Here is a 26,621-nt window from a genome sequence, read left to right on the forward strand (position 1 = left end):
TCGTTCACGGTGCAGTGCATCGGAAATCGGCTTTGCAGTCGCTCAATGGAGCGCACAAGGACATTTGCATGAGCCTTTAATTTCGGCCAGATGGTTTTGGCCAAGTATCTCGGATTATGGCCCACTCAAAGCAAAGCATAGCGAGGAGGAGGAGGCGGAGGCGGAGGGCGCAACGGTGCAACGGAGTGGCAGAGAATAGTTTAGTGCCTCTGCCATACAAAATCTGCAAATCGAACATCATCATATTTTGCTATCAATTTCCTCACTGTTTGCCTATGCAGATCGAGGGGGGGGAGGAGGAATCAGGCATGGAGCAGGACCAGGAAAAGTTGTGCTGAATATTTTCATATTCGTTGAGCAGAGCGCTGTGCCTCTCGGATGGCAAAGGCAAATGCGAAATTCGCATACAAATTGTTTATTTCCCAAACACACACACCCACCCCCACACACTCATACGAGTGCATCCACTTGGGGAATGGGATGCTGCTGAAACATCTGCATCTCTGTATTTGCAACTCAACTGAACTCCCATCTCCCGTCTCCCGTCTACCTTCTCCCAGCTCCATTTGCTCTTCAGCGGAGGCAAGCAAGTGTAGTACAGCTCCAAATTGAGACAATATTTGCACACGGTTACGTATACGCCCCGCTGCACGGCACCGAACGGGATGGCATCTATAAACGAGCGTTTTCGTGTTATTGGCTTTGCAGCGGGTGGACACAGGGGACGGGGATTGGGTGGCACTGTGGCAGGGGGGGTGGGTGGCAACAACCGCTGTAATAAGACCACGTAACAAAATGATTGCATTTTCTAACAAATTCGTGAACATTTTTTGGCAGCGTTGACAGAGAGTCATATTGGCATTTCAATGAGTGTCATTTACATTAATGCCAACACGCAGGTGCGGGGTGTGGCTTTGGGGGCGAGTGAGTGGCAACTGTGGCCGCTTTATGGGAAAGCAATCCACGTTGTGGTGTCCTGGCCCTCGTTCCCCTTCGCCCCACCGCCACACCGCACCGCCGCCCCACCACCCCATGCCTGTCCCCGTTGTTTCTCAGCATCGTTATTCGCGCCATTATTCCCCGCAAGTTATCTCTCGCACGGCGCGACTTAAAAGTTAAGCGTATTCATTATGTCCTTTGTGCCAGGCGACAAAACCTTCCAGCGCCAGAGCCAGCATCCTTGCTGCCATCCTTCCTGCCGCCCGTCGCCCGTTGTAGTTGCCTGCCTTTGTTTTATTTACTTTTCCAATTGTTTTGTCGTCGCACGGAAACAATAAAAATTCATTTCACTGTAGCTCTCTTTATCCCTTATCCTTTATCCCTTATCCTTTAACTTGTGTTGCCACGAAGGCCCTGCACTTAATGCTGATTAAAAGCCTGCCGATTGCTGCTCGAACTAAAGCAGCAGTAGATCAGCCGGCTCCACCGAGATGACTTGGCCAAGTCCTTGCCTCCCCGGCTCCCGGCTTTGTCTATGACAAATGTGGAATCAGGGCTTCCGTAGAAGATTCTTCGCTGAGGATGGAGCCATATTCATCGTCTCTTTCCAGCAAACACGGATCATAGCCGCATTCAAAGACAGTGCAGGCTCTGTGCTGGGGGTCAGAGATCCATTCAAATGGCAAAAACAAACTTGACTTGACTTGAGACAAGTTTGACCCACGACCAGGCCACGTCCCCATGTCCCCACGTCCCCACGTCCCTGTTTTCCTGCAAGGCAGCAGGCAGGATATTCCTACTGGATGTAGTTCTGCTTGTCTTTTGATATGATATGCCAAATGTCGTTTATCTTGGAATGGGAATGGTATGGCATGGAATGCCTCTGTGTGTCGTGTCGTGTTTGTTTTAATCGGAGTCAACACTCAATGAGTATGAAATGGAAATGGAAATGATTTCAGACTGGCTCTGGGCTAATTACTGGCCTCTCTCTGTCTCTGTCTCTCTCTCTCTCTGTTTGCCTGCAAATTATTTGTCATTGCTGGTAATTAGGCTCTGTCTGTAGCCTGCAATTGAATATTCGTTACACTGCCGCTGTTTCTGTTTCTGCCTCTGTTTCTGCCTCTTAATTGGGGCTGTCGACGGGCCACTCGCAGGTGTAGCAATGCTCCAGCGTGGAGCTGCTTCGATTAATGGATTAGGTGAAGATTGCTCATACTCCCGACCCATTACAGATTGACAGGGCCAAAGCCATTGTTCTCCCCCTGACCCATTTTCCCTTCAGCAACACCCAATCCTCCCTATTGTCCCTGGCTCTGTCTCTGGCTCTGGCTCTGTCTCGTGTATCCTATTACCCTTCAGTAACAGTGAAATCGCATTTAGAGCTTCGAAGCTGCTTGATGCTGCTTGTTTGTCCTAGTCATTAGCTGAGCTGATGGCTGCTGGGTGATGGCTGATGCCACGACCCCCTTTCTGCCCCCCGCCGCCGGGTTCCCGCCCAGCGCTGTGCATGTGCATCCGAATGGTGGTGCTCCATCCGATCCATTGATGGCACTTTGTCCTTCCACCCATTTGACAGGATTCTCGATTATCCCTTGACGCTCTGGTGCTTCCTTTTTTTCAATTTACTTAAATCGCTCGCCTGCTCGAAGAGGATAAATCACTGGCCATATTTCATAGGCAGAAAGGACTGCAAAAATTCCCCATAAAGCCCCGAAGTCGTATGCGAATGCGAATTGAATCGCATTAACAACTTTACAACACTATAAAAATAAATTCAATGGGATTTGCGCTTGACTGCCGCCCCACCCGCGCCCCACTCCAGCCAAAGTGGAGCAACTTATCACGGCTCAGGCTCAGGGCCGGGAAACACAGTCAGAGTCGAAGTCAAAAGCGGCGGCTAAAACCCTGTAGAGCCCGGAACTTCATAGAGTGGCATCACATTTCCGGCAGGGGAGCATCAGCCATTGTTTTCCTGGTGAAGCGTTGCCATATGTTCGCCCTCCCTGTCTCTCGCTCTGAGCGATATGTGCGAGCCGCAGCACACAAAAACTTAGTTGCAAAACAGTGCAGCAGCAGAGGCAGCAGCAGCAGCAGCATGATGACAATGCCACAAAAGAAAATCCGAGAAAAGCAAGAAAAGCAAATGCTTGTCAACAGTCCGTCCCTCTTGCCTCTTGCCTCCTGCCTCCCGCCTCTAGCCCCACCCGACTCCCGACATTTGTCATGAGATATCCACTAAGTGTTCTTCCCCCCATTCCCACTCCCATTCCGACTCTCCCGCTGCATTTGAATTAACTTGACGGCAAAAGTTAAACTGCAACGCACTTAGATCCATAGCTCCTCCACCTATCATCCCACCCCACACAGAGAGCGGAATGAATGCGACGAGGATATAGGATAGGATGTACATACATATATATATGTATGTATGGGTATATGTATCTGAGCATTTGAACGAGTAGCTGCTTTGGCTGCTCTTTATTCCTTTATTCATGGCCTCATTTCATTTACGCTTTTCGTTTGTCATCTCCTGATCCCCCGGCTCCTGCTCCTGCTCTTGGCAGCCCTGTGGCTTGTCCTTTGCTGGCATCTGGATTGTGCGTCAAATGCGAGTGGGTGGGTGGGTGGTTGGCAGTACCCTCTGGCATCGATGTGCTGCGTATGCACGCATCCCACAGATTCTTAAAGCCGGCGCAGAGTCCACACTCTACCGTTTCTCGGGCGCAAACTTTCCGTGTGGAAACTTGAGCGCTTCCGAGCTCAACTTTTGCACTAATTCAACAAATTCTTCCCACATTAATTAAGCAATTTGGGAAGGAAGAAAGGCAGGAAGGCAGGCAACTCGAGCGAATCGGGAGAGCTCCGAGCATTAATTTTGTGTCAGGCGAAAGAGGGAGAACTTTGCTTAGTGCCAGCTCCCGCTCCCGCTCCAGCCACAATTAAGGGGCACTATCGAGTGGCAGCAGAACATAAATCCCTCTCCACGCGATACGCGCTAATGGAGCGCAAGCAGATCGCTGGCGGGAGAGTCTCTGATTTGCATTTAAATTCGAGTCGTCCCTGGTCCTTGTCACGGAATTTACAATGCTCTTAATTTATTTCTATCCGACAGTCTCCGCTTTCGCCTCCTCGCCCCGCAGTCTCCACTGCTCTTCCGGTTGCAGTTTGCGTGGCTTGCCGCTGGCACACTTTTAATTTGTACGCCATGTTGCAAGTCAGTGCTGTGTCCCCCGCCGTGCTCTGTGGCCTCCCTCCGTGTCCCCGTGCATTGTTCGTACTCGTTGCTCCTTTTTCTGCAGCTTTCCGTATGCATTCCTTTGGACAATGTTATCGTTTAAGCTCAATTGCATTGCACTCGGCAATCCCCCCCTCGCCACCCCTCGCCACTCGCCCCTGCTCTCCTTGTTGCTTCTGTTTGCCTTCAGCTAGAGCCCAGCAACAAAGGAAGCTTTTCTTCCTGCGATTCCTTTGGCATGTCGTTATCCTCCTTTTGTATGCATGTTTTTCTATGTTTCCGTTGTTGTGTCCCCCTCCAGCCGCCGCCAGGACGCATTGTTGCACCGCCAGTTTCCTTTTGTTGGCCCCGATTGCAGTTGCCTGCACAACAAGGAGCTTTTCAGACGGGTCTTCCTTCTGCACGCTGTCTCGGATATTTAATTGATGCCCCGCAGGGTATGCCGCAGGGGCTGGTGGCTGATACTATTCTTTTAATGCAGTTAAATGCTCAACACACATCTCTGTCCCCCCTCTGCTTGTTTCCCCCTGGTTTTCATTTAGTTTTCCCTGTTTTCCTTATTGTGTCTAGACCGGAGACAGGCGCATTTCCGGCACGCAACTCCGGGTCGTGTCTCGGGTCCCAGACAATGAATTTTATTGCATTTCATGTCCCTGGAATCGACTAATGCTTGCCAGGCACGCAGGTCCTTGCTTATCCTTGCCGCCAATTTATGGAAGTATTCAGACAGCAGACACCAGACAGCCCCGAACAGGCAGTGAGTCAGTCCCGCGCGGCATGCCACGGATATCTGCCACTTCGTTAAAACAAAACAAGCCATAATATTAATTTTCCCCCAAAAGAGAAGTCACTCGGCCCCAGTCTCAGCCCCAGTCTCCGCTCCAGTCTCCGCTTTTGAGTCTCATTATGTTCGAAATTCAATTATAGTCCTGCCCGAGAGTCCTTAGGCTTCGTAGCTGCGGAGCGGGGACTACCATTTCCCCCGTAATGTTGATCAATTTTCATGAGCAGGAAACAAGCAAGTTTTCCTCTGCTTTTGCTCATCAATAATCATGGAATGAAAATGCCTTCAGCTCTTTTTTACGTGGGGCTTCTCATTAGCGACGCAGAGCTGCCACGCCCACGCCCACACAGCGACTTGCCGGAGGCGGGGGCGGGGGCTGTGATAAATTTCCATCAGGCTTACAGTTGACACGTTTTGTGTTCTTCTTCCTGCCTTCTCCGCTTGCATTTCGCACTCTTTGCGAAAGGACAAAAAGTCAAAATGAATGTGGCGGAATGTGGGAACTTTTGGGGCTGGATAATATTTCAGGAACACCTCCGCAGGACGCTGATACTTAAAAATTTTCCATCTGCTTCTGCCTCTGTCTTGGGGGCGGATTGCTGTCTTGTAAAACGCGAGTGTTTATGGGCAACCCTTCCAAGGAGAAGGACCCTTCTACCCTTCTAAACTGCAGCAGCAGTCGGCCAATATTAATTAGTCAGCAGAAGCGAACACCCCCCCTAAACGCGCCTCCGGTCGGGCCTGCTTCCCTCTTTGTTTTCCAAGTGTTGCCTGCAACGTGTGAGAATTTAATAATTTCATGTCTGCTGGCAGCAGCCGCCTGTTCCGCCGACCGTTTCAGGCTTGACGGACCATGAAAAGCGTCTGCCTGCCGCCACGGGCAGGCCCCAGGTGAGAATGGGGTGCCTGTCGGTGTGCAATATGCCGCATGGCGGAACAATAACCGCCCGGCAGCCCCGCAGCCACCCCGCACCCCGGGCCTGCCACCGAGTCTGGCACACGTCCACCGCGAGCGCGGCCAAGCTGAAATTTTAATTAAACATTTTAACACTGCAATCAACAGAAAGTTAAGCGACTGCCACGACATGTAATTGCAGTCTCCAGACTTTCTCCCCGAAAAACACTCCCTTCGTCTCTCTCTCTCTCTCTCTTTCTCTGTCGCTCTTGGAGCCTGTGATCTGGGATGTGATCTTGGGGCCATAGGTACTCAGCTGTCGGTTCCAGCAGCCAGAAGCCATGCTAATTTCATAGGCGCGCCATCCTGCACTGCACTGCGTATGCGCAATATCCCTGTCCCCCTGGAAGGGGAATTGCTGGAACGTGTCTTTCATGGGGCGAACGTCCGAATTATCTGCATCCAAATGAAGCACAACGAACAAACAGTTTAGTTGCAGCTGGAATGGAGTTCGAGCACAGCCCCCCAAGGCCCCTGACCCCGAACCGACCCACCTGTTTAGGCCGCCCTATCGCCCAGGGCCAGGTCTGTATGTGGCCCGTGGCTGGCTTTGGCTAATTAACGAACCCGAAACGCATTCGCAAAGGCCATTAGAGGGACATCAAATCGAATTTCATTAAATTATCAGCTCCTGCAACGGGCGACGGGTGACGGTCACCCGAGCCCTGGTCAGTGTCACATTGTTGCATTTTGTTGGCTGCCGCTGTCCTGTCCGGGCCCCTGCCCTGCACCCCTGTCTGATTAAGCCGTATTTTTAATTTTGGGCAAACTGTGAAAAGTGGAGAAAGGAGAAAATGAGTCAAAGAGCCCTCCTCCCGAGAGATTAAATTTCGTTTTATCTAGCTAATACGAAAAACCCTCGAAAAGTCTGGGTTTGCTGCGGAGAAGAAAGGGAAAATGGGGGTGATACACCCCCCGCGCTGTGGCGGTGTGGCTGTGGAAAACTCTGTGCAGGCCGGCGACATGAAGAGTTTTTAATTAAGTCAAAAGCAAAAGCATTAAAAACGTCAAAACATGAGCAGAGGCAGCCTGCATGCTCGTGGCTTATGGCTCGTGGCCCTTCACAAGAAGAGGATATCATTAGGCTCTCAAAATGCTTGCGACTCCCAATCACTCCGTGTTCCTTTACAGACAGATGGCCACGCCCGCTGCCCGCCCACCGATGATAATTGAATAGGAGCTCTGATTGCACTGTGGCTCGTTGGCTCTCGCAGCACACCCACACCACCCGCAGGAGGGAGCCTCCTTCAGACACAGAGGCAGACACATCGACCAACGACCATCGACACCGACAGCCACTGCGAGTGTCGTGGTCGTGGCAATGCAGACGAGGGACTGGCGGAGTAGCTGGTGGAGGGTGGGGCTGGGGCTGCTGGCGCTGCTCCAGCTGGCCCGCCACCATCTGTCCGAGGGGTATCTGATCGTGGTGCACGAGGACGCGGCGCCGGGGACGGTCATCTTCAACGCCTCCGTGTACAATCTGGGCTCGGAGCGGCACTACAAGATCAATGCGCACAAGTCGGCCAACTTTGTGCACCACCTGGTCACGGTCAGCCACAAGGACGGGCAGATCCAGCTGCGGAAGGCGCTCAAGTGCGACGGCATCTACTACCCGAGCCTGTTTACCTTCTACGTGGACTCGACGTTGAACCGGCTGCGCAGCATCGACTACTACAGCCTGCCGGTGAGGATATTCGTCTCGGGGCACAGCTGCAACGATGACAGGCGCGTCGAGCAGGAGCTGCACCACCACCAGCACCACTACGAGGAGGAGGACAACACGGGCTACTCCAAGCGGCGGCGCAGGCGGTCCGCGCCGCTGGAGGTCCAGCTGCTGGACGGCAACCAGCTGGAGCAGGCCTACAGCCAGAACAGCACCGAGTTCCGGGCCGGAGACCTGATCTTTGGCGACAGCTTCGAGAACGAGATGCGGCACCGCATCCTCAGCCGCAAGCGGCGCGCACTGCCCTCGTCCGACCCGCTGCACCTGCAGCCGGCCCTCCATCGGCGCATCTCCGACGCCAAGCAGTGGATCTCGGAGACGTACGCCTCCTACGCCATCCACACGACGGACAAGTGGAACCAGATCTGCCTGCGCAAGTCGCAGCTCATTAACAGCCTGAACGCTTTCCTGCCCTGGACCGTGTGCCAGTTCTGCAAGGTGAACTTCCTCGACGTGAACGACGAGCGGTTCGCCATCGAGCACCGGAACCGGGACCTGGTGGCCAGCCGCGACGTCTGCATCCACGAGTCCATGTGGAAGGTCAGCATCACGCTCAACATCCGGTGCAGCCGCAACGACATCGTCGACTCTGACCACCGCCTGAAGATCGTCTACCACCACCAGGAGTTCAACGACACCGACATCGCCAGGCGCGTGCGCCGTGAGCTGCGCAACCAGTCGCCCTACTTCGAGCAGGCCCTCTACGTGGCCGCGGTGCTGGAGGAGCAGGCGTCCGGGGCGGCGGTCACCACCGTCCGGGCCCGCGACCCCGAGGACTCCCAGGTGGTCTTCTCCATGGTCTCGCTGCTGGACTCGCGCTCGCAGTCGCTCTTCAAGGTGGACTCGCGCACCGGCTTGGTCACGACGTCGGCCAGCCTCGATCGCGAGCTCATGGACGTCCACTACTTCCGCGTGGTGGCCACCGACGACAGCTTCCCGCCCCGCTCCGGCACCACCACGCTCCAGGTGAATGTCCTCGACTGCAACGACCACAGTCCCACCTTCGAGGCGGAACAGTTCGAGGCGAGCATCAGGGAAGGCGCCAGCGTGGGCTCCACAGTCATCACCCTGCGAGCCACCGACCAGGACATTGGCAAGAATGCGGAGATAGAGTACGGAATCGAAACAGTTACAGGTAAGTGGACAGCACGACGAGGCCTTTGTTTACACTACGGAGGCGTTAGGGTACCACTTTTCCGCCTACTCGAAGAGTTTCGGGACATTTTAGGATGGATGCCATCAAGTGGGGACAGGGTATCAAGTAGCCTAGCCTAGATAAATGGCTATCGGCGGCGGTCACGATCGATACGACACAGTCGGTTTATCGAAGGTCCAGAGAACAGGCCTTCGGAAACATATAGTTTGAACTGTTATTCGATCTAAACAGAACATCATCAATAGCCGAGTTTTTGTAGACATGTCTGTATGTCGAGGCGGACGTCTGTCCGTCTCGATGAGCGCCTAGATCTCAGGGACTATACAAGCTAGAGTAACCAAATTTTGTATCCAGGCTCCTGTGAGGTCACTTTGTTACCAGTGATACCTTAGGCTCCGCTATTATTATAGCCGAAATATGTTTGCAGTGTCTACGCTGCACCATTCCCTCTCTCACTCTCACACACTCTTCCTCGTGCATTGTGCGGTCCCTGCCAGAGGAGAGCGAGAGTGGCTATTGTTGGTGCGAGAAGTGAGAGAGACATAGATGTAGCTGAATAAAAAAGAGGCAATCCGATCATAAAGGTCCTTAGGTGTCTCGTTTTAATGTCGTAGAACAACAAAGACCCGAGATGCAGCCCCAGTGTAAACAGGCTGTAACAGAAGATCGCTACCAGATTCGTTCGCTATATTGTATACTGATATCTCCCTGTGGCATTTACAGATGGCACCGGATCGACGCAGGATCAGGAGCTGCCCATTTTCCGGATAGACTCCCGCTCGGGTGTCATCTCCACGCGCAGTAGTCTGGACAGAGAGACGTCGGACAGCTACCACCTGCTGGTGACCGCCTCGGACATGGCAGCAGCCCAGAGCGAACGCAAGACCGCCACGGCCAGTGTGCTTGTGAAGGTCCTGGACGACAACGACAACTATCCGCAGTTCAGCGAGCGCACGTACACCGTCCAGGTGCCGGAAGACCAGTGGGGCGGCAGCGAGGACAATACCGTGGCCCACATACGGGCCACAGACGCGGACCAGGGCAACAATGCGGCCATCCGGTACGCGATCATAGGCGGCAACACGCAGTCGCAGTTCTCCATCGACTTCATGTCGGGCGACGTAAGTCTGGTGAAGCCCCTGGACTACGAGAGTGTGCGCAGCTATCGCCTGGTGATACGCGCCCAGGACGGGGGAAGTCCCTCGAGGAGCAACACCACCCAGCTGCTGGTCAACGTGATAGACGCCAACGACAATGCGCCGCGCTTCTACACGTCCCAGTTCCAGGAGAGCGTGCTGGAGAACGTCCCCGTCGGCTACAACATCATTCGGGTACAGGCCTACGACTCGGACGAGGGCCCCAACGCGGAGATCACGTACAGCATCTCCGAGCGCGACGACAACTTTCCGCTGGCCGTCGATCCTCGAACCGGCTGGGTGCAGACCATCAAGCAGCTGGACAGGGAGGAGCAGAGCCGCTTCGCCTTCCAGGTGGTGGCCAAGGACGGCGGAGTGCCGCCCAAGTCCGCCAGCTCCGCGGTGGTGATCACCGTCCAGGATGTGAACGACAACGACCCCACCTTCAACCCCAAGTACTACGAGGCGAATGTGGGGGAGGATCAGCCGCAGGGCACGCCCGTCACTACTGTCACGGCCACAGACCCGGACGAGGACTCGCGGCTGCACTACGAGATCACGACGGGCAACACGCGCGGACGCTTCGCGATCACCTCGCAGAACGGCAGGGGTCTCATCACGATCGCCCAGTCCCTGGACTTCAAGCAGGAGAAGCGCTTCCTGCTCACGGTCACGGCCACCGACTCCGGCGGACGTTCCGACACGGCCACGGTGCACATCAACATAACGGACGCGAACAACTTTGCCCCCATCTTCGAGAACGCGCCCTACAGCGCCTCCGTGTTCGAGGATGCGCCCGTGGGCACCACCGTGCTGGTGGTCTCTGCCACCGACAGCGACGTGGGGATCAACGCGCAGATCACGTATTCGCTAAACGAGGAGAGCATCAACGGACTGGGCAGCCCGGACCCCTTCTCCATTAATCCGCAGACGGGGGCGATCGTCACGAACGCCCCCCTTGACAGGGAGACGACCAGCGGGTACCTGCTGACAGTCACCTCCAAGGACGGCGGCAGTCCCTCGCTGAGCGACACCACCGACGTGGAGATCAGTGTCACGGACGTCAACGACAACGCGCCCGTGTTCAAGAACCCGCTCTACCAGTCCTCCATTCTGGAGGACGCGCTGGTCGGCACCTCGGTCATCCAGGTGTCCGCCTGCGATCCGGACATCGGCCTCAATGGGCGCATCAAGTATCTGCTGAGCGACCGCGACGTGGAGGACGGCTCCTTTCTGATTGACCCCACGTCGGGAACAGTCCGCACCAACAAGGGCCTGGACAGGGAGAGCGTGGCCGTCTACCACCTGACAGCCATTGCCGTGGACAAGGGCTCGCCGCCGCTGTCCAGCTCGGTGGAGGTGCAGATTCGGCTGGAGGACGTCAACGACTCGCCGCCCACCTTTGCCTCGGACAAGATCACGCTCTACGTGCCGGAGAACTCGCCCGTGGGCTCTGTGGTCGGCGAGATACACGCGCACGATCCGGACGAGGGCGTCAACGCCGTGGTCCACTACTCGATCATCGGCTGCGACGACTCCAACTCCTTCTCGCTGGTCACGCGACCGGGCTCCGAGCGCGCCCAGCTGCTGACAATGACGGAGCTGGACTACGAGTCGTCCCGGAAGCGGTTCGAGCTGGTGGTGAGGGCGGCCAGTCCGCCGCTTCGCAACGATGCCCACATCGAGATCCTGGTCACGGACGTGAACGACAACGCGCCGGTGCTGCGCGACTTCCAGGTGATCTTCAACAATTTCCGCGACCACTTCCCCAGCGGCCAGATCGGACGCATTCCGGCCTTCGATGCGGACGTCAGCGACAAGCTGAACTACCGCATCCTCTCCGGCAACAATGCCAACCTGCTGCGGCTAAACAGCAGCTCCGGCGGACTGATACTCAGTCCGCAGCTCAACACGAACGTGCCCAAGTTCGCTACGATGGAGGTGTCCGTCTCGGACGGCATCAACGAGGCCAAGGCCATCATGCAGCTGTCGGTGCACCTCATCACGGAGGACATGCTGTTCAACTCGGTGACGGTGCGCCTGAATGAGATGACGGAGGAGGCCTTCCTGTCGCCGCTGCTCAACTTCTTCCTCGACGGCCTGGCGGCCATTATCCCCTGCCCCAAGGAGAACATCTTCATCTTCAGCATACAGGACGACACGGACGTCATGTCGCACATCCTGAACGTCAGCTTCTCGGCGAAGCGGCCCGACGTCTCGCACGAGGAGTTCTACACGCCGCAGTACCTCCAGGAGAGGGTCTACCTCAACCGGGCCATTCTCGCGCGCCTGGCCACCGTGGAGGTGCTGCCGTTCGACGACAACCTGTGCGTGCGGGAACCTTGCCTGAACTTCGAGGAGTGCCTCACGGTGTTGAAGTTCGGCAACGCCTCGGAGTTCATCCACAGCGACACGGTGCTGTTCCGGCCCATCTATCCGGTGCACACGTTCGCCTGCTCCTGCCCGGAGGGCTTCACCGGCAGCAAGGAGCACTACCTGTGCGACACCGAGGTGGACCTGTGCTACTCGAACCCCTGCCAGAACGGGGGCTCCTGTGTGCGGCGCGAGGGCGGCTACACCTGCGTCTGTCCGGTCTCGCACACTGGCCTTAACTGCGAGACGACCGTCAGCAAGCTGCGGCCCTGCATGTCGGACGCCTGCGAGGGCGGCCTCTCCTGCATGAACAACTACCTGAGCTCCCAGCCGCCGCCCTACACGGCCACCTGCGAGCTGCGCTCCCGCTCCTTTTCCCGCAACTCCTTCCTGACCTTCGAGAGCCTCAAGCAGCGGCACCGCTTCAACCTCAAGCTGCGCTTCGCCACCGTCCAGGACAACGGCCTGCTGCTCTACAACGGCCGCTACAACGAGCTGCACGACTTCATAGCCCTGGAGATCCTCGAGGGGCACATCAGCTTCTCCTACTCACTGGGCGACCACAGCCAGCGGCTGTCCGTCGAGCAGCAGTCCAAGGTCTCCGACGGCCAGTGGCACGAGGTGGAGGTGGCGTACCTCAACCGCAGCGTCACCCTGGTCCTGGACAAGTGCGACACGGCCATCGCCCTGTCGGGAGAGCAGCTGGGGCACCGCTGGCACTGCGCCGACCAGACCACGCTGAAGCTGGACAAGCGATGCGCTCTGCTGACCGAGACCTGCCATCGATTCCTCGACCTCACGGGACCCCTGCAGGTGGGCGGACTGCCGCGCATACCCGCCCACTTCCCAGTGGCCAATCGCGACTTCGTCGGCTGCATCTCGGACCTGAGGATTGACGACCGCTACGTGGACCTCAACTCGTACGTGGCCGACAACGGTACGATCTCCGGGTGTTCGCAGAAGTCGGCGCTGTGCGCCTCGGAACCGTGCTTCAACGGCGGCACCTGTCGCGAGGGCTGGAGCACCCACACCTGCGAGTGCCCCGTGGGCTATGCGGGCATCAACTGCCAGGAGAACATTCCCGCCCCCTGGCGCTTCTCCGGCGACGGCAGCCTCAGCTTCAACCCCCTGCTGCGGCCCATCCAGCTGCCGTGGCACACCTCCTTCTCGCTGCGCACGCGCCAGCGAGACGCCTTCATCATGCAGATCCAGATCGGGCAGAACAGCTCGGCGGTGGTCTCCCTCAAGCACGGCATCCTCTACTACACGTACGACAACGAGCCGATGTACCTGGCCGGGGCCTTCCTCTCCGACGGCGCGTGGCATCGCGTGGAGATCAAGTGGCAGCAGGGCTCCGAGGTCCAGTTCTCCGTGGACTACGGCCAGCGCTCGGGCTCAGTGCCCATGTCCCAGAAGGTGCAGGGCCTCTATGTGGGCAAAATAGTCATCGGCAGCGTGGACGACACCATTGGGGCCGTACTGGAGGCGTCTCCCTTCGAGGGCTGCATACAGGACGTGCGCATCGGAGCCGGACAGTCCGTGCTGTCGCGGCCCACCATCCGGGAGAACGTGGAGGACGGCTGCGAGTCGCGGGCCCAGTGTCCGGACAACTGTCCGGCCCACTCCGACTGCGCCAGCAGCTGGGACGCGGCCACCTGCGAGTGCGAGGCAGGCTACGTGGGCGCGGAGTGCGCTCCCATCTGCACGGTCAACCCGTGCACCGCGGGCGTGTGTCGGGGCAACGTCAGTCTGGCGCGGGGCTACCGCTGTGAGTGCAACAGCAGCTTCCAGCACGGCGACTACTGCGAGAGGGAGCTGCAGCAGCCCTGCCCCGGGGGGTGGTGGGGCGACCGCGTGTGCGGGCCCTGCAAGTGCAACCTGAAGCAGGGCTACCATCCGGACTGCAACAAGACGACGGGCCACTGCTACTGCAAGACGAACCACTACCAGCCGCCCAACGAGACGGCCTGCCTCTCCTGCGACTGCTACTCCATCGGGAGCTTCAACAGCGCCTGCAACCGCCTCACGGGGCAGTGCGAGTGCCGCGAGGGCGTCATCGGACGCCGCTGCGACTCCTGCTCCAACCCCTACGCAGAGGTCACGCTCAACGGCTGCGAGGTGGTATACGACGCCTGTCCGCGGTCCTTTGCGGCGGGCATCTGGTGGCCCCGCACACCCCTGGGCAGCGTCACCGTCCAGAACTGTCCGCTGCCGGCGCGCGGCAAGGGCCAGCGCAGCTGCGACAGCCAGACGGGCAGCTGGACCACTCCGGACATGTACAACTGCACCTCGGAGCCGTTCGTGGAGCTGAGGCGGCAGCTGTCGCAGCTGGAGCGCCTGGAGCTGGAGCTCAACTCGTTCGTGGCCATCAAAATGGCGGAGCAACTGCAGCGGGCCTGCGAGGCCGTCGACCGCAGTGGCGTGGCCAAGCAGCCGGCGCCCAGGCCCAGCGGCAGGCGCTACAAGATGGAGTCCTCGTTCCTGCTCAACGCCGGCGGCAACGTGTGGTCGCACGAGTTGGAGATGGACTACCTGTCGGACGAGCTGAAGTTCAGCCACGACCGGCTGTACGGCGCCGATCTGCTGGTGACGGAGGGCATCCTCCAGGAGCTGATCAACTACGAGCTGATGCAGAGCGGCCTGAACCTGTCGCACAGCCAGGACAAGTACTTCATCAAGAACCTGGTGGAGGCGGCGAGCGTGATACTGGAACGCAAGTACGAGGCGGAGTGGCGACGGGCCCCGGAGCTCATCCAGCGCGGCCCCGACGACCTGGTGGATGCCTTCAACAAGTACCTGGTGGTGCTGGCGCGCTCCCAGCACGACACCTACACCAATCCCTTCGAGATCGTGCAGCCAAACGTGGCCCTGGGCCTGGACATCGTCACCACCGAGTCCCTGTTCGGCTACGAGCCGGAGCAGCTCAGCGAGTACCAACGGAGCAAGTACCTCAAGCCGAACGCCTTCACCACCGAGAGCGTGGTACTGCCCGACACCAGCGGCTTCCTGCAGCACTCCGCCAAGCAGAAGCCCGTGATCAGCTTCCCCAAGTACAACAACTACATTCTGGACAGGCACAAGTTCGATAAGCACACCAAGGTGCTCGTCCCGCTCGAGATGCTCGGCATCACGCCGCCCGAGAGCGACGAGGTCACCCAGGGCAGTCGCCGGGGCAACGACTACCGGGCCATCGTCGCCTACGCCCAGTACAAGGACGTGGGCCAGCTGCTGCCGGACCTCTACGACGAGACCATCACGCGCCGCTGGGGCGTCGACGTGGAGCTGGCGACGCCCATACTCTCACTGCAGATCCTGGTGCCATCGATGGAGCGGGAGCAGGAGCAGCAGCAGCAGCAGCGCTTCGAGATTCCGTCGCGAAAGATCTCCTCTTCGTCGTCATCGTCCAGCACCTCCTCGTCCTCTGGCAGCACGGAGCAGCAGTTCGTGGAGGTCTTCGACGTGCCCAAGGCCCCGAGCAGCAGCAGCGAACAGCAGATCGAGGACATCCGGATCACGGCACACGATATTCCGCCGCCAGCCTCCTCCGGGGAGCAGCTGGAGGCCAGCAGCAACGAGGACGGCACGGAGGTGCAGGAGCCCCACATCCACCTCAACCTGGACGACATCGAGTTCCATGGCAACTCGGGCGAGGAGCTCCTGCCCCCCGACTCCACCGAACTGCTGAACCCCAACTACGAGGGGACGGGCGCAGCCTCCGGCAGCGAGGAGCAGCCGAAGGGCGAGAACGAGGCCATCTACCGGGACCGACGACTGGTCAAGCGGAAGGTGGAGGTCATCTATCCCTCAGACCAGCTCCAGCAGGCGCCGGAGCGCATGGTCTACCGCTCGCTGGGCTCGCCGCACCTCCTGCAGCCCATCAAGCTGCAGATGTGGCTGGACATGGACACGGCGCGCTTCGGCCCGCGCTCCAACCCGCAGTGCGTGCGCTGGAACTCCTTCACCAACCAGTGGACCCGTCTGGGCTGCCAGACGGAGGCGCCCGACGGCGACTTCGCGCCCTCGCCGCAGCAGCCCATCCTGATCAACTGCAGCTGCACGCAAATCTCCAACTACGCGGTGGTTGTGGACATCATTGATCCCGAGGACATACCGGAGCCCTCGCTCCTGGTGCAGATCACCTCGTACTCGGCCTTCATGGTCTCCCTGCCGCTGCTGCTGGGCGTGCTCCTGGCCCTGGGCCTGCTCCGCGGCCAGCAGACCAACTCGAACACCATCCACCAGAACATCGTGCTGTGCGTCTTCTTCGCGGAGCTGCTCTTCTTCGTGGGCATGCAGTCGCGGCGGCACCTGATCGACAACGAGTTCCCCTGCAAGCTGATCGCCATCTGCCTGCACTACTTCTGGCTGGCGGCGTTCGCCTGGACCACCGTCGACTGCGTGCATCTCTACCGCATGCTCACCGAGATGCGGGACATCAACCACGGCCCCATGGGCTTCTACTTTGCCATGGGCTACGGCGCTCCCGCCGTCGTTGTGGGCCTCTCCGTGGGCGTCCGGGCCCACGAGTACGGAAACAGTTTGTTGTAAGTATTCCCCGCAATCGTCCCTTGTCCTCCTTCTCACTTCATTTGTTATCCCTTGCAGCTGCTGGCTGTCCGTGTACGAGCCCGTGGTGTGGTGGCTCGTGGGACCCATTGCCGGCATGTCCGTGGTGAACCTCCTGATCCTGTTCGTCTCCGTGAAGGCCGCATTCACGCTGAAGGACCACGTGCTGGGCTTCGGCAACCTGCGTACGCTGCTCTGGCTGTCGGTGGTCTCGCTGCCCCTGATGGGGGCCATGTGGGTGCTCGCCGTGCTGGCCGCCTCGGAGCACTCGCAGCTGCTGAGCCTGCTGCTCTCCGGCGTGGTGCTGCTGCACGCGCTCTTCTGCCTCATTGGATACTGCATCATCAACAAGCGGGTGCGCGAGAACCTCCAGCGCACATGCCTGCGCTGCATGGGCCGCAAGGTGCCGCTGCTCGACTCCTCGATGGTGGTCAGCAACAGCTCCCACAACGTGAACGGGGCCACGCGGCCGAACAACTTCCTGGCGGGCACCTACGACACGACCACGAGGCGGAACATCGGCATCAGTGCCAGCAGCACCACCTCCCGCAGCACGGCCAAGACCAGCTCGAGTCCCTACAGCGACGGCCAGCTGCGGCAGACCTCCACGTCCACCTCCAACTACAATTCGGCCAGCGACGCGCCCAGCTTCCTGCGCGGCTTCGAGTCCTCCACCACCGGAAGGAGTCGCGGCGAGGAGAAGCCCCCGAGGCGGCGAACCGAACGGAAGGACTCCGACTCTGGCTCTGAGACCGACGGCCACTCGCTGGAGCTGGCCTCCAGCCACTCCAGCGACGACGACGAGTCGCGTACGGCACGCTCCTCCGGCACGCACCGCAGCACGGCCGTCAGCTCCACTCCGGCCCACCTGCCCAACATCACGGAGCACGTGCAGGCCACCACGCCCCCAGAGCTGAACGTGGTGCAGAGCCCGCAGCTCTTTCCGAGCGTCAACAAGCCCTTGTACGCCCCCCGGTGGTCCAGCCAGCTGCCGGACACGTACATACAGTCACCGCCGAACATCGGACGATGGTCCCAAGACACGGGCTCCGACAACGAGCACGTGCACGGCCAGAAGATGACCATCTCGCCCAACCCCCTGCCCAACCCCGACCTCACGGACACCAGCTATCTGCAGCAGCACCACAACAAGATCAACATGCCGCCCTCGATCCTCGAAACCATTCGGGACGCCCGCGACGGCTACGAGGACAGTCTGTACGGGCGGCGCGGCGAGTGCCCGGACAAGTACGACTCCTACAAGCCGCCCAGCCACTACGGCAGCGAGAAGGACTACCCGGGCGGCGGCAGCGGCTCCCAGACCATCGGTCACATGCGCAGCTTCCACCCGGATGCGGTGTACCTCAGCGACAGCATCTACGACAAGCAGCGGACCCTGGGCAGCGGCTACCTGGGCGCCAAATCGGAGTCGCGCTACCTCTCCAAGGACCGCATCACCCCGGACATCTACGGCTCCCGCGACGGCCACTACAGCCTTAAGAGGCAGCCCGCCTACCCCACGGACTCGCTGCACTCGGTCCACTCACTGCTCAAGAACGACTACCACCACCAGCAGCAGCAGCAACAGCAGCAGCTGCAGGCGCAGGCGCAGGACAGGCTGTCGGAGGGATCGGACAAGAACGGATACCACTTTCCCTACACAGCAGAGGAGGACCATCTGACCACGCGCAAGATGAGCCACACGCAGCCCCCCTCACTGCACGGCTCCCAGCTGATGCACCCCCGGGCCTGGGCATGGGCCTGGGTATAAGCATGGGGATGGGTCTTGTGAACGATGTAAACAACCCGGGCCTGATGGCCCGACACACGATGAACGGCGGCTCGCGGGCCTCGTCGCCACCCTCCAGCATGGTGGCGCCCATGCAGCCGCTGGGCCCCCTGGCCAGCATCACGGACACTGAGTGAGTGTTAATCCGAGAGCTGAGCCCACAAATTTGTGTTGGTTTCTGCTTGGGTTTGGTTGTAGTTGCTGGTTCCTGGCTCCTGGCTCCTGAGGCGGTGCCAGCTAGTGCTTCTTGTAACCGATGTTGTTCCGATCCCGAGTCCTGTACGATTTATGTTTATTTGATTTGCTGTTGGTCTGCTGCTAGAGATCAGTTTTGCTTTTGAACTGTGGTTCGTTTTTCACATTTGACTCCGGCCATTAATCTGGGGTCCTCTTTGTTTCCGGTTCTCTTTTCTTTATGGCATTCCCCATCATCTAAACCAAAACAACAACCAACCAACGACAACAATGATATAAACTCTTTTGTCCGGCACCCATCCATCCACTCCTCCGTTCCTGTTGAACAAAAAGATGCAAATGCAAATGAATATGGTACAACACACACACACACAACCAGATAAACGGGCACGCTTACACGTACACTCACACACTCATACATTCCTCTATACATATCCTTTCAGCTGGTCCTGGGAACGTTTGAACCGAATCTAATTTGACTATTCTTCTACACTTCTATTCTCTCTCCCATCTTCTTCGTTTGCTCTTTTTCTCTCTCTCTCTAATAAAAAATGATAAAACGCATACTAACACACACACACATACACACACGCATACGCATTGGCAACAAAATATAATCCAACGTGATGCAAAATACTACAAACCGCTGGCGGCTCGTCTCCCTCTGCCGTCTGTCTAACCCCCAATCAAATAAAACCACATCACCATCAACTACAACCACACAACTACAACTACAACAACTAAAACTACATCAACAGCTCAGAGGTAAACCACAAGGAAAATGCATTTTCAACTCGCACATCACATTCGCCCATTTTCCATTTTCCATTCACCCATTTTTGTATTCTCCACTTTCCATTGTCGTTTTGTGTTACATTTTTCCCTATCGTTTGAACCTAGCTTAAGTGTGTGTAAAGATATTTGGATTCGGATTAGGATGCCGATTCGGATTCGATCTCCCTGCCAAATTTCGGAGTGCGCAGTTTTCAATTTAATTTGAACCCCTCTCCCATTGAACCATTGAATGTGAATATTGATTTTGTATACCAACCAAATTGTGTCTCCTCCCCCTTATCCCACCGCCGCCTCCGTTCCGTTCCGTTCATTATTGTTTGATTTTTTAATATAATTGAATTTTAAAACTCTGTTACTTGTAATTCGAATGTAATGCAATTGCAACCCGTAATTTTGAATTGAATTGAATTGAAACTTGTGTTATGTTCTCAATCACAAATCATACGCATCAATCATACATCTGTACATACAACCACACATCCATTGAATCAACACAACAACAGACGCTCTATACAACCTCCACATCTCCACAGTTCGACATTATTTGGCTGCAACGCAGGCAACAGAGGCAGCAGTATCCTTGGTCGCTCACAATATGGTACTAACAACAACTGAAAACCGAACACAGGAACCGTCTAGCTAGCTCCCCCAGTTAATCGAAAGCCTTAGCTCCCCTGTACTCCACTGCGAGTGGCAAACTATCAAAATCGTATACTCGTAATGCCAGAGCAGAGCCGTTTCCCCCTCTAGTACCTGCCAAATGCATAGTATGTTAATGTATTCAGTCTCGATTGAGTTTGAACTAAACCCAAAGACATTTGAGCCCAATAACGATTATGATTTAACGCCCACAACCGCCTCCCCCCCAAGAATCCATTAGCACTCGAATAACCGACCCATGCGGTCAGTTCTGGTCTAATCTACTATTCATACAAAGCTGTAAACCCAAAACTCTGCTACACGCACACACACACACAACCCGTGCACACCCAACCACCCACCCACCCAGTCGTAGATTAACGTTCAGTTGTTGTTTGTTGTTCTGTAGCACAAATTATGTTTTCGCTTGAACTAAACCGTAAACCAAAACAAAACGAGGGGAACGTTGTGAGTTGCTGCGGAGACCGCAACTCTACAGTTATACCCAATACTAGTCAGTATGGCTCTCCTCCGGCAGACGCCGCTAATATTAAACGACACGACAAAGAGTGCGTGCGAGAGAGACAGAAAATCAGTCTGAGCGTGACGTCGGGCGCTGCGTAGCCAGTGCAAATTGATTTGTTCCTTTTGGCTATAAAAATGATCTGATCTGATCCAGATTCAGCAATCTGATAGATATGGTCATTATCTATGATTCTGCGTTTTTAGTTCTCTCGAATGTGCAATATTGTGGATGCAACAGATTTTCGTCTTTTGTGGAGGCGGAAGAGGGTGGGGCGAAATTTTGAGATATACGTTTTATAGTGACATTTTAAAGGAGTGTGTGTACCAAATTTGGTTACTCTAGCCTTCATAGTCTCTGAGATTTGTGGATGCCTCAGATTTTCGTCCTTTGCGGGGGCGGAAGGGGGTGTGGCGAAATTTTGACACAAAATGGTCAAGGTCCGATATCACAGGAGTGTGGATACCAAATTTGGTTGCTCTGGCTCTTATAGTTTCTGAGATCCTTGAACTCATATTTTGCATTTGGCAAAACCGACCATGAAACCTGTGTGTTAGAGAGAGACAGAGCGAGAAAGAATGAAATTGTTTTCTTGATTCTGGCTATAATAATTATACGATTTGGTTTAGATTTTGCACTCTAGAAGATATAGTCATCTTCTACGTTTTTAGTTTTCTCGTATCGTCGAAATTGTGGATGCCACAGATTTTCGCTCTTTGTGGGGGCGGAAGTGGGCGGGGCAAAGTTTTGAAATATTTTTGAAGCAGTGACATATCACAGAAGTCTGGATCCAAAACATCGTTGCTCTCGCTCTTATAGTCTTTGAGCACTAGGCGCTGAAGGGGACGGACAGACGGACAGACGGACGGACGGACGGACGGACAGACGGACAGACGGACGGACGGACAGACGGGCAGACAGACATGGCTCAATCGACTCGGCTATTGATGCTGATCAAGAATATATATACTTTATGGGGTCGGAAACGATTCCTTCTGGACGTTACACACATCCACTTTACCACAAATCTAATATACCCCAATACTCATTTTGAGTATCGGGTATAAAAAATAAACCCTAAACACTAAACATTAAGCACGTTAAACTAAGTATCCGAGTGCAATTTATGACACCTTTGTCCCGGCATGCACCCATAAATAATGCACTCCATTAAGCACGTAGCACGCGGCACGTGGCGCACGCAGACTATTGTAGAGACTTCAGACTGCGTCTTGAGTCTCGGACTAAACCGTACTAATGCCACCTTTCTCTGTCGCAAACAGGCGGAATATTGATGATGACGAGACCACAGTGTGACGACTGTCCCAGCAACTCCAGTTGAAACAAAAGGAGAGGCAGAGGCAGGCGCAGAGGCAGCGACAGAGACAGAAGCAGCAGGTGCAGCATCTGCAGCAGAAGATCCAGGCGCAACACTTTGCTACAATTCGACGCAAGCCGCACTACAGAAGCACCACAAATGCCTGAGCAGCTTCCTGGACCAAGGCCACAGCATACTTCCAGGGGCGACGCGACGGGGCGGCCCACCAAATGCCATAAGTCCATCATTAGAATCCTGTACATAAAATACTCTCATCCTTTCGAAACCACATGCATTTTACTCTTACGTAAATACCGCTTACCGCTTAGCACTCCCCCGCAAACCCGCAAACCCAGTGTTAGGAACATGTTTATGCATAGTTGTTAGCATTTAATTAATTTATACAACTCACCGGAGCAGAGCCCAAGTTGCAACTGTTCGAAAACCGTGCGATTGGATTCGCTCGAGTGCGAGTGAGGGCGTGTATTATACCATATGTATTTAGTATTTATAATTAACGTTTAAAAACAAGTCAGACTGATTTTACGCATTTTTGTTCTGCCACTAAGTTAAGATCTACGCAAAAACCAGTACAAGTACTCACACTCGCATAGAGCCTGTGCATTTAGGTCCAATTCAAGCTTACGCCCAGAGTATCCCCAGAAGACAGAAGGATGTACGATTTGATTCAATCTTTGTTAGCGCAAACAATGGGACAAGGGCACGTTGGGTGCCTCGAGAGCCCGATCGAAGATAGAGCTTATTGTGCCAAATTATTTCAAAGTCGAAGAAGGCATATACTCCGTATATGTACTTTCCAAGCCCCTTGAGACTCTTAGTGGAGAGCAGTCTTTCGTTCAGCCTGCGAGAGCGTGGCCACTGTACAATCAAAATCGCATACAACAGACGTATAGAAGGAATATTATAGTGCGCAGTACGAGGACCACAGATACAGACCCTATAAACATATCCAACAGTGCATACATATATTCGCGTGCACACACATACATATTTGTCTATAGTATCGAAAGTATCGGAGCGGAAGCTTGCTCAACAGTTTGATCCCCGACTCAATAATAGCCACTCATGCCCATGTAAAGTGTGTACAATCTATAAATACATAATTCATAAGCAGCACTCACTCTGCTGGACTCCATTGTTCTGTTCGCGCCGCAGTTTTGCACGAGCCATTGGGGCTCTAAGCTTTGCCGCCGATTGCGCTTCCATGTGGCACACACACACTATACGATATGATATCTATGTGAATTGGACACTTATTTACTTGTAAAGTTTATCAATATGAATAAATCGTGTAAAATAAATATACAAAACCAATAAGGTGTGCGCGTTTTGAAATGGGATTTTCAGCTGCTAAAGGGGCAATGCTGTACATAGATTATAATATCATCTACATTTGTGTAAGCCACAGGATGTCACAGTCAAACAGTACTGTTTGATACCTTGCTTCTCATCTGTAGAGGGTCGTTGGATCTGACTTGACAGCAATATCGGAAAAGGTGAGGAAATAAGCTTGGGTTTGGAGCCTGAAACTTTCGTTATGTAGAGATATCGAATCTTTTTGGTTTTTGGAAACAAATAATACATTGAAACGAGGGGGAACGTTGTGAGTTGCTGCGGACACCGCAACTCTACAGTTATACCCGATACTAAGTCAGTATGGCTCTCCTCCGGCAGACGCCGCTAATATTAAACGACACGACAAAGAGTGCGTGCGAGAGAGACAGAAAATCAGTCTGAGCGTGACGTCGGGCGCTGCGTAGCCACTGCAAATTGATTTGTTCCTTTTGGATATAAAAATGATCTGATCTGATCCAGATTCAGCAATCTGATAGATATGGTCATTATCTATGATTCTGCGTTTTTAGTTTTCTCGAATCTGCAATATTGTGGATGCAACAGATTTTCGTCCTTTGTGGGGGCGCAAGAAGGTGGGGCGAAATTTTGAGATATACGTTTTATAGTGACATCTTAAAGGAGTGTGTGTACCAAATTTGGTTACTCTAGCCTTAATAGTCTCTGAGATTTGTGGATGCCTCAGATTTTTGTCTTTTGCGGGGGTGGAAGGGGGTGTGGCGAAATTTTGACACAAAATGGTCAAGGTCCGATATCACAGGAGTGTGGATACCAAATTTGGTTGCTCTGGCTCTTATAGTTTCTGAGATCCTTGAACTCATATTTTGCATTTGGCAAAACCGACCATGAAACCTGTGTGTTAGAGAGAGACAGAGCGAGAAAGAATGAAATTGTTTTCTTGATTCTGGCTATAATAATTATACGATCTGGTTCAGATTTTGCACTCTAGAAGATATAGTCATCTTCTGCGATTCTGCGTTTTTAGTTTTCTCGTATCGTCGAAATTGTGGATGCCACAGATTTTCGCTCTTTGTGGGGGCGGAAGTGGGCGGGGCAAAGTTTTGAAATATTTTTGAAGCAGTGACATATCACAGAAGTCTGGATCCAAAACATCGTTACTCTCGCTTTTATAGTCTTTGAGCACTAGGCGCTGAAGGGGACGGACAGACGGACAGACGGACAGACGGACGGACGGACAGACGGACAGACATGGCTCAATCGACTCGGCTATTGATGCTGATCAAGAATATATATACTTTATGGGGTCGGAAACGATTCCTTCTGGACGTTACACACATCCACTTTACCACAAATCTAATATACCCCAATACTCATTTTGAGTATCTGGTATAAAAAGGAGACAATGAAGGAATATTACAGCTAACAGCAAGAAGGACCCTTCTAAGATGGAAAACCCCTGCTAAGTGAGAGGATGTGGTCGAAATTCGGGAATCTATAAGTACACCAGTCGGTCGGTAGAATATAAGGACTACTGTCCTAGCTGGTACTGGAAATAATGTTTGCTCTAATACTGGTACATCGTTGTATGCTGCTACAAAAGAGTAAAAACAGTAAAACCAGGATAAAATTTAATGGCCTCCCCGAAAAAGTTTCGATTCAATGGAAAAGAGAGTCTCGCATCAACTTTCATAGAGATCGGTTGTGTCGCGCTTGTGCAAAGTTGTTTTCTTTATTCTGCTTTAGCGGAGCATTCTCTTGTGTGCTAAAAATAGCATACATCGTAAATTCGGGTGCTGCTTTGTTTTTTTTTTTTACAACTGTATTCACTGCCCTTCGGGCAAGACATTCCCCTCAGTCTGCGCACAGCCGCACAAGAGGGGCAATAAAAACTTCGCTTATCAGCTACGGTATAATGAATACGAATAGTTCATCTGACTCTCGGCTTAGAAATAAGCGGACTGATCATGAGAGAATGCTTCTAATATCAGGCAAATTACCTTCTGAGATTCGTTCTGAGTACCGTTCAGAGGCTGAACGCTCTACATGCACAGAAACCACAACAACAGTAACATTCACTAGTGCCACCAACAACACCACCTACACCATGGCAACTGCTACAATAAGCAGTATCTGCCCTGCACTAAGCTTTGATAGCCAAGAAAACTCCATATCCACATGCCCCGACGACACTGAGGCAAAAACACTTCGCACTGCTGCCGAACGACTTCTGGATGCTCAAAAACGGAGAACGGGCAAAAGAAAAAACGATCAGACTTTGTCATCTAAATCTAAACGAGGGAGTGGCGGCCGGGACCTGGGCTTGCCCCCCACTACAAGCCAACAGGCAAACACCAACAACAGATTTTCCATTCTTGACACGAACATCCCAAGTGATAGTAATAATGAGGAAGTTCGGATGAATGTAGATGCAGACGCTGGAAATGACCAACTGGATGAACACCTTTATGAAGCTGTTAATACAGACCAGTGTCTTCAAGGAGAATCAACGAGCTCTGGTAATCAGCTTAAAGGCCCTCCGAAACCACCGCAAATAGTTGTCAATATTAGCAACTTAAATGACTTATTTGATGTCATAAAGGACGTTGCAAATTTGAATAACGTTGTCGTCAAAGCTAACCAGGGGGAAACGGTCAGAATCCTCCCCAAAGACAGTGATACCTATAGAGCAATTGTGGATTGTTTCGATGCCATTGGAATAGAATTCCACACATACCAATTGCAGACTGAAAAGCCTCATAGAATTGTTGTAAGAGACCTACATCATAGCACCCTAAACAATGATATTACCGCCGATTTTAAAATGTTGGGCTTCGAGGTCCTTCACATCCATAATCCAAGCTCAAGGACTAACAAGGACGAAAAACTTAATATTTTTTTCATTAATATTAAGCCTTGTGCAAAAATTAACGAAATTTACCAAGTCAAGACCCTTTGCCGCCAAAAAATAAGGATTGAAAGGATGCGAAAATCCACAGAGATTGCTCAATGTCGTCGATGCCAGGATTTCGGCCACAAAGCCAAATACTGCCGCCGACATCACAACTGTGCCAGATGCGGTGAAAATCACCAAACCTCACAATGCACACGCCCCCTAGATGCACAGCCAACCTGCATTCACTGCTCTGGAAGCCATATGGCC

The 26,621-nt window shown here is 54.3% G+C and overlaps 1 protein-coding gene across 1 annotated transcript; it reads left to right on the forward strand.

Moving 5' to 3' along the window:
* The first annotated feature begins 845 nt into the window (after positions 1-845).
* On the forward strand, positions 846-22,667 carry LOC117192560 (protocadherin-like wing polarity protein stan). Its single transcript, XM_033397265.1, is given in 7 exon segments — positions 846-8,771; positions 9,516-16,845; positions 16,907-18,611; positions 18,614-18,789; positions 19,610-19,616; positions 20,180-20,244; positions 22,092-22,667. Coding segments are annotated over 7 exon segments (10,854 nt in total). The 5' UTR covers positions 846-7,234; the 3' UTR covers positions 22,126-22,667.
* Positions 22,668-26,621: the final 3,954 nt, after the last annotated feature.

This window comes from Drosophila miranda, assembly GCF_003369915.1.
Source record: "Drosophila miranda strain MSH22 chromosome Y unlocalized genomic scaffold, D.miranda_PacBio2.1 Contig_Y2_pilon, whole genome shotgun sequence".
NCBI classification, from domain to species: domain Eukaryota; kingdom Metazoa; phylum Arthropoda; class Insecta; order Diptera; family Drosophilidae; genus Drosophila; species Drosophila miranda.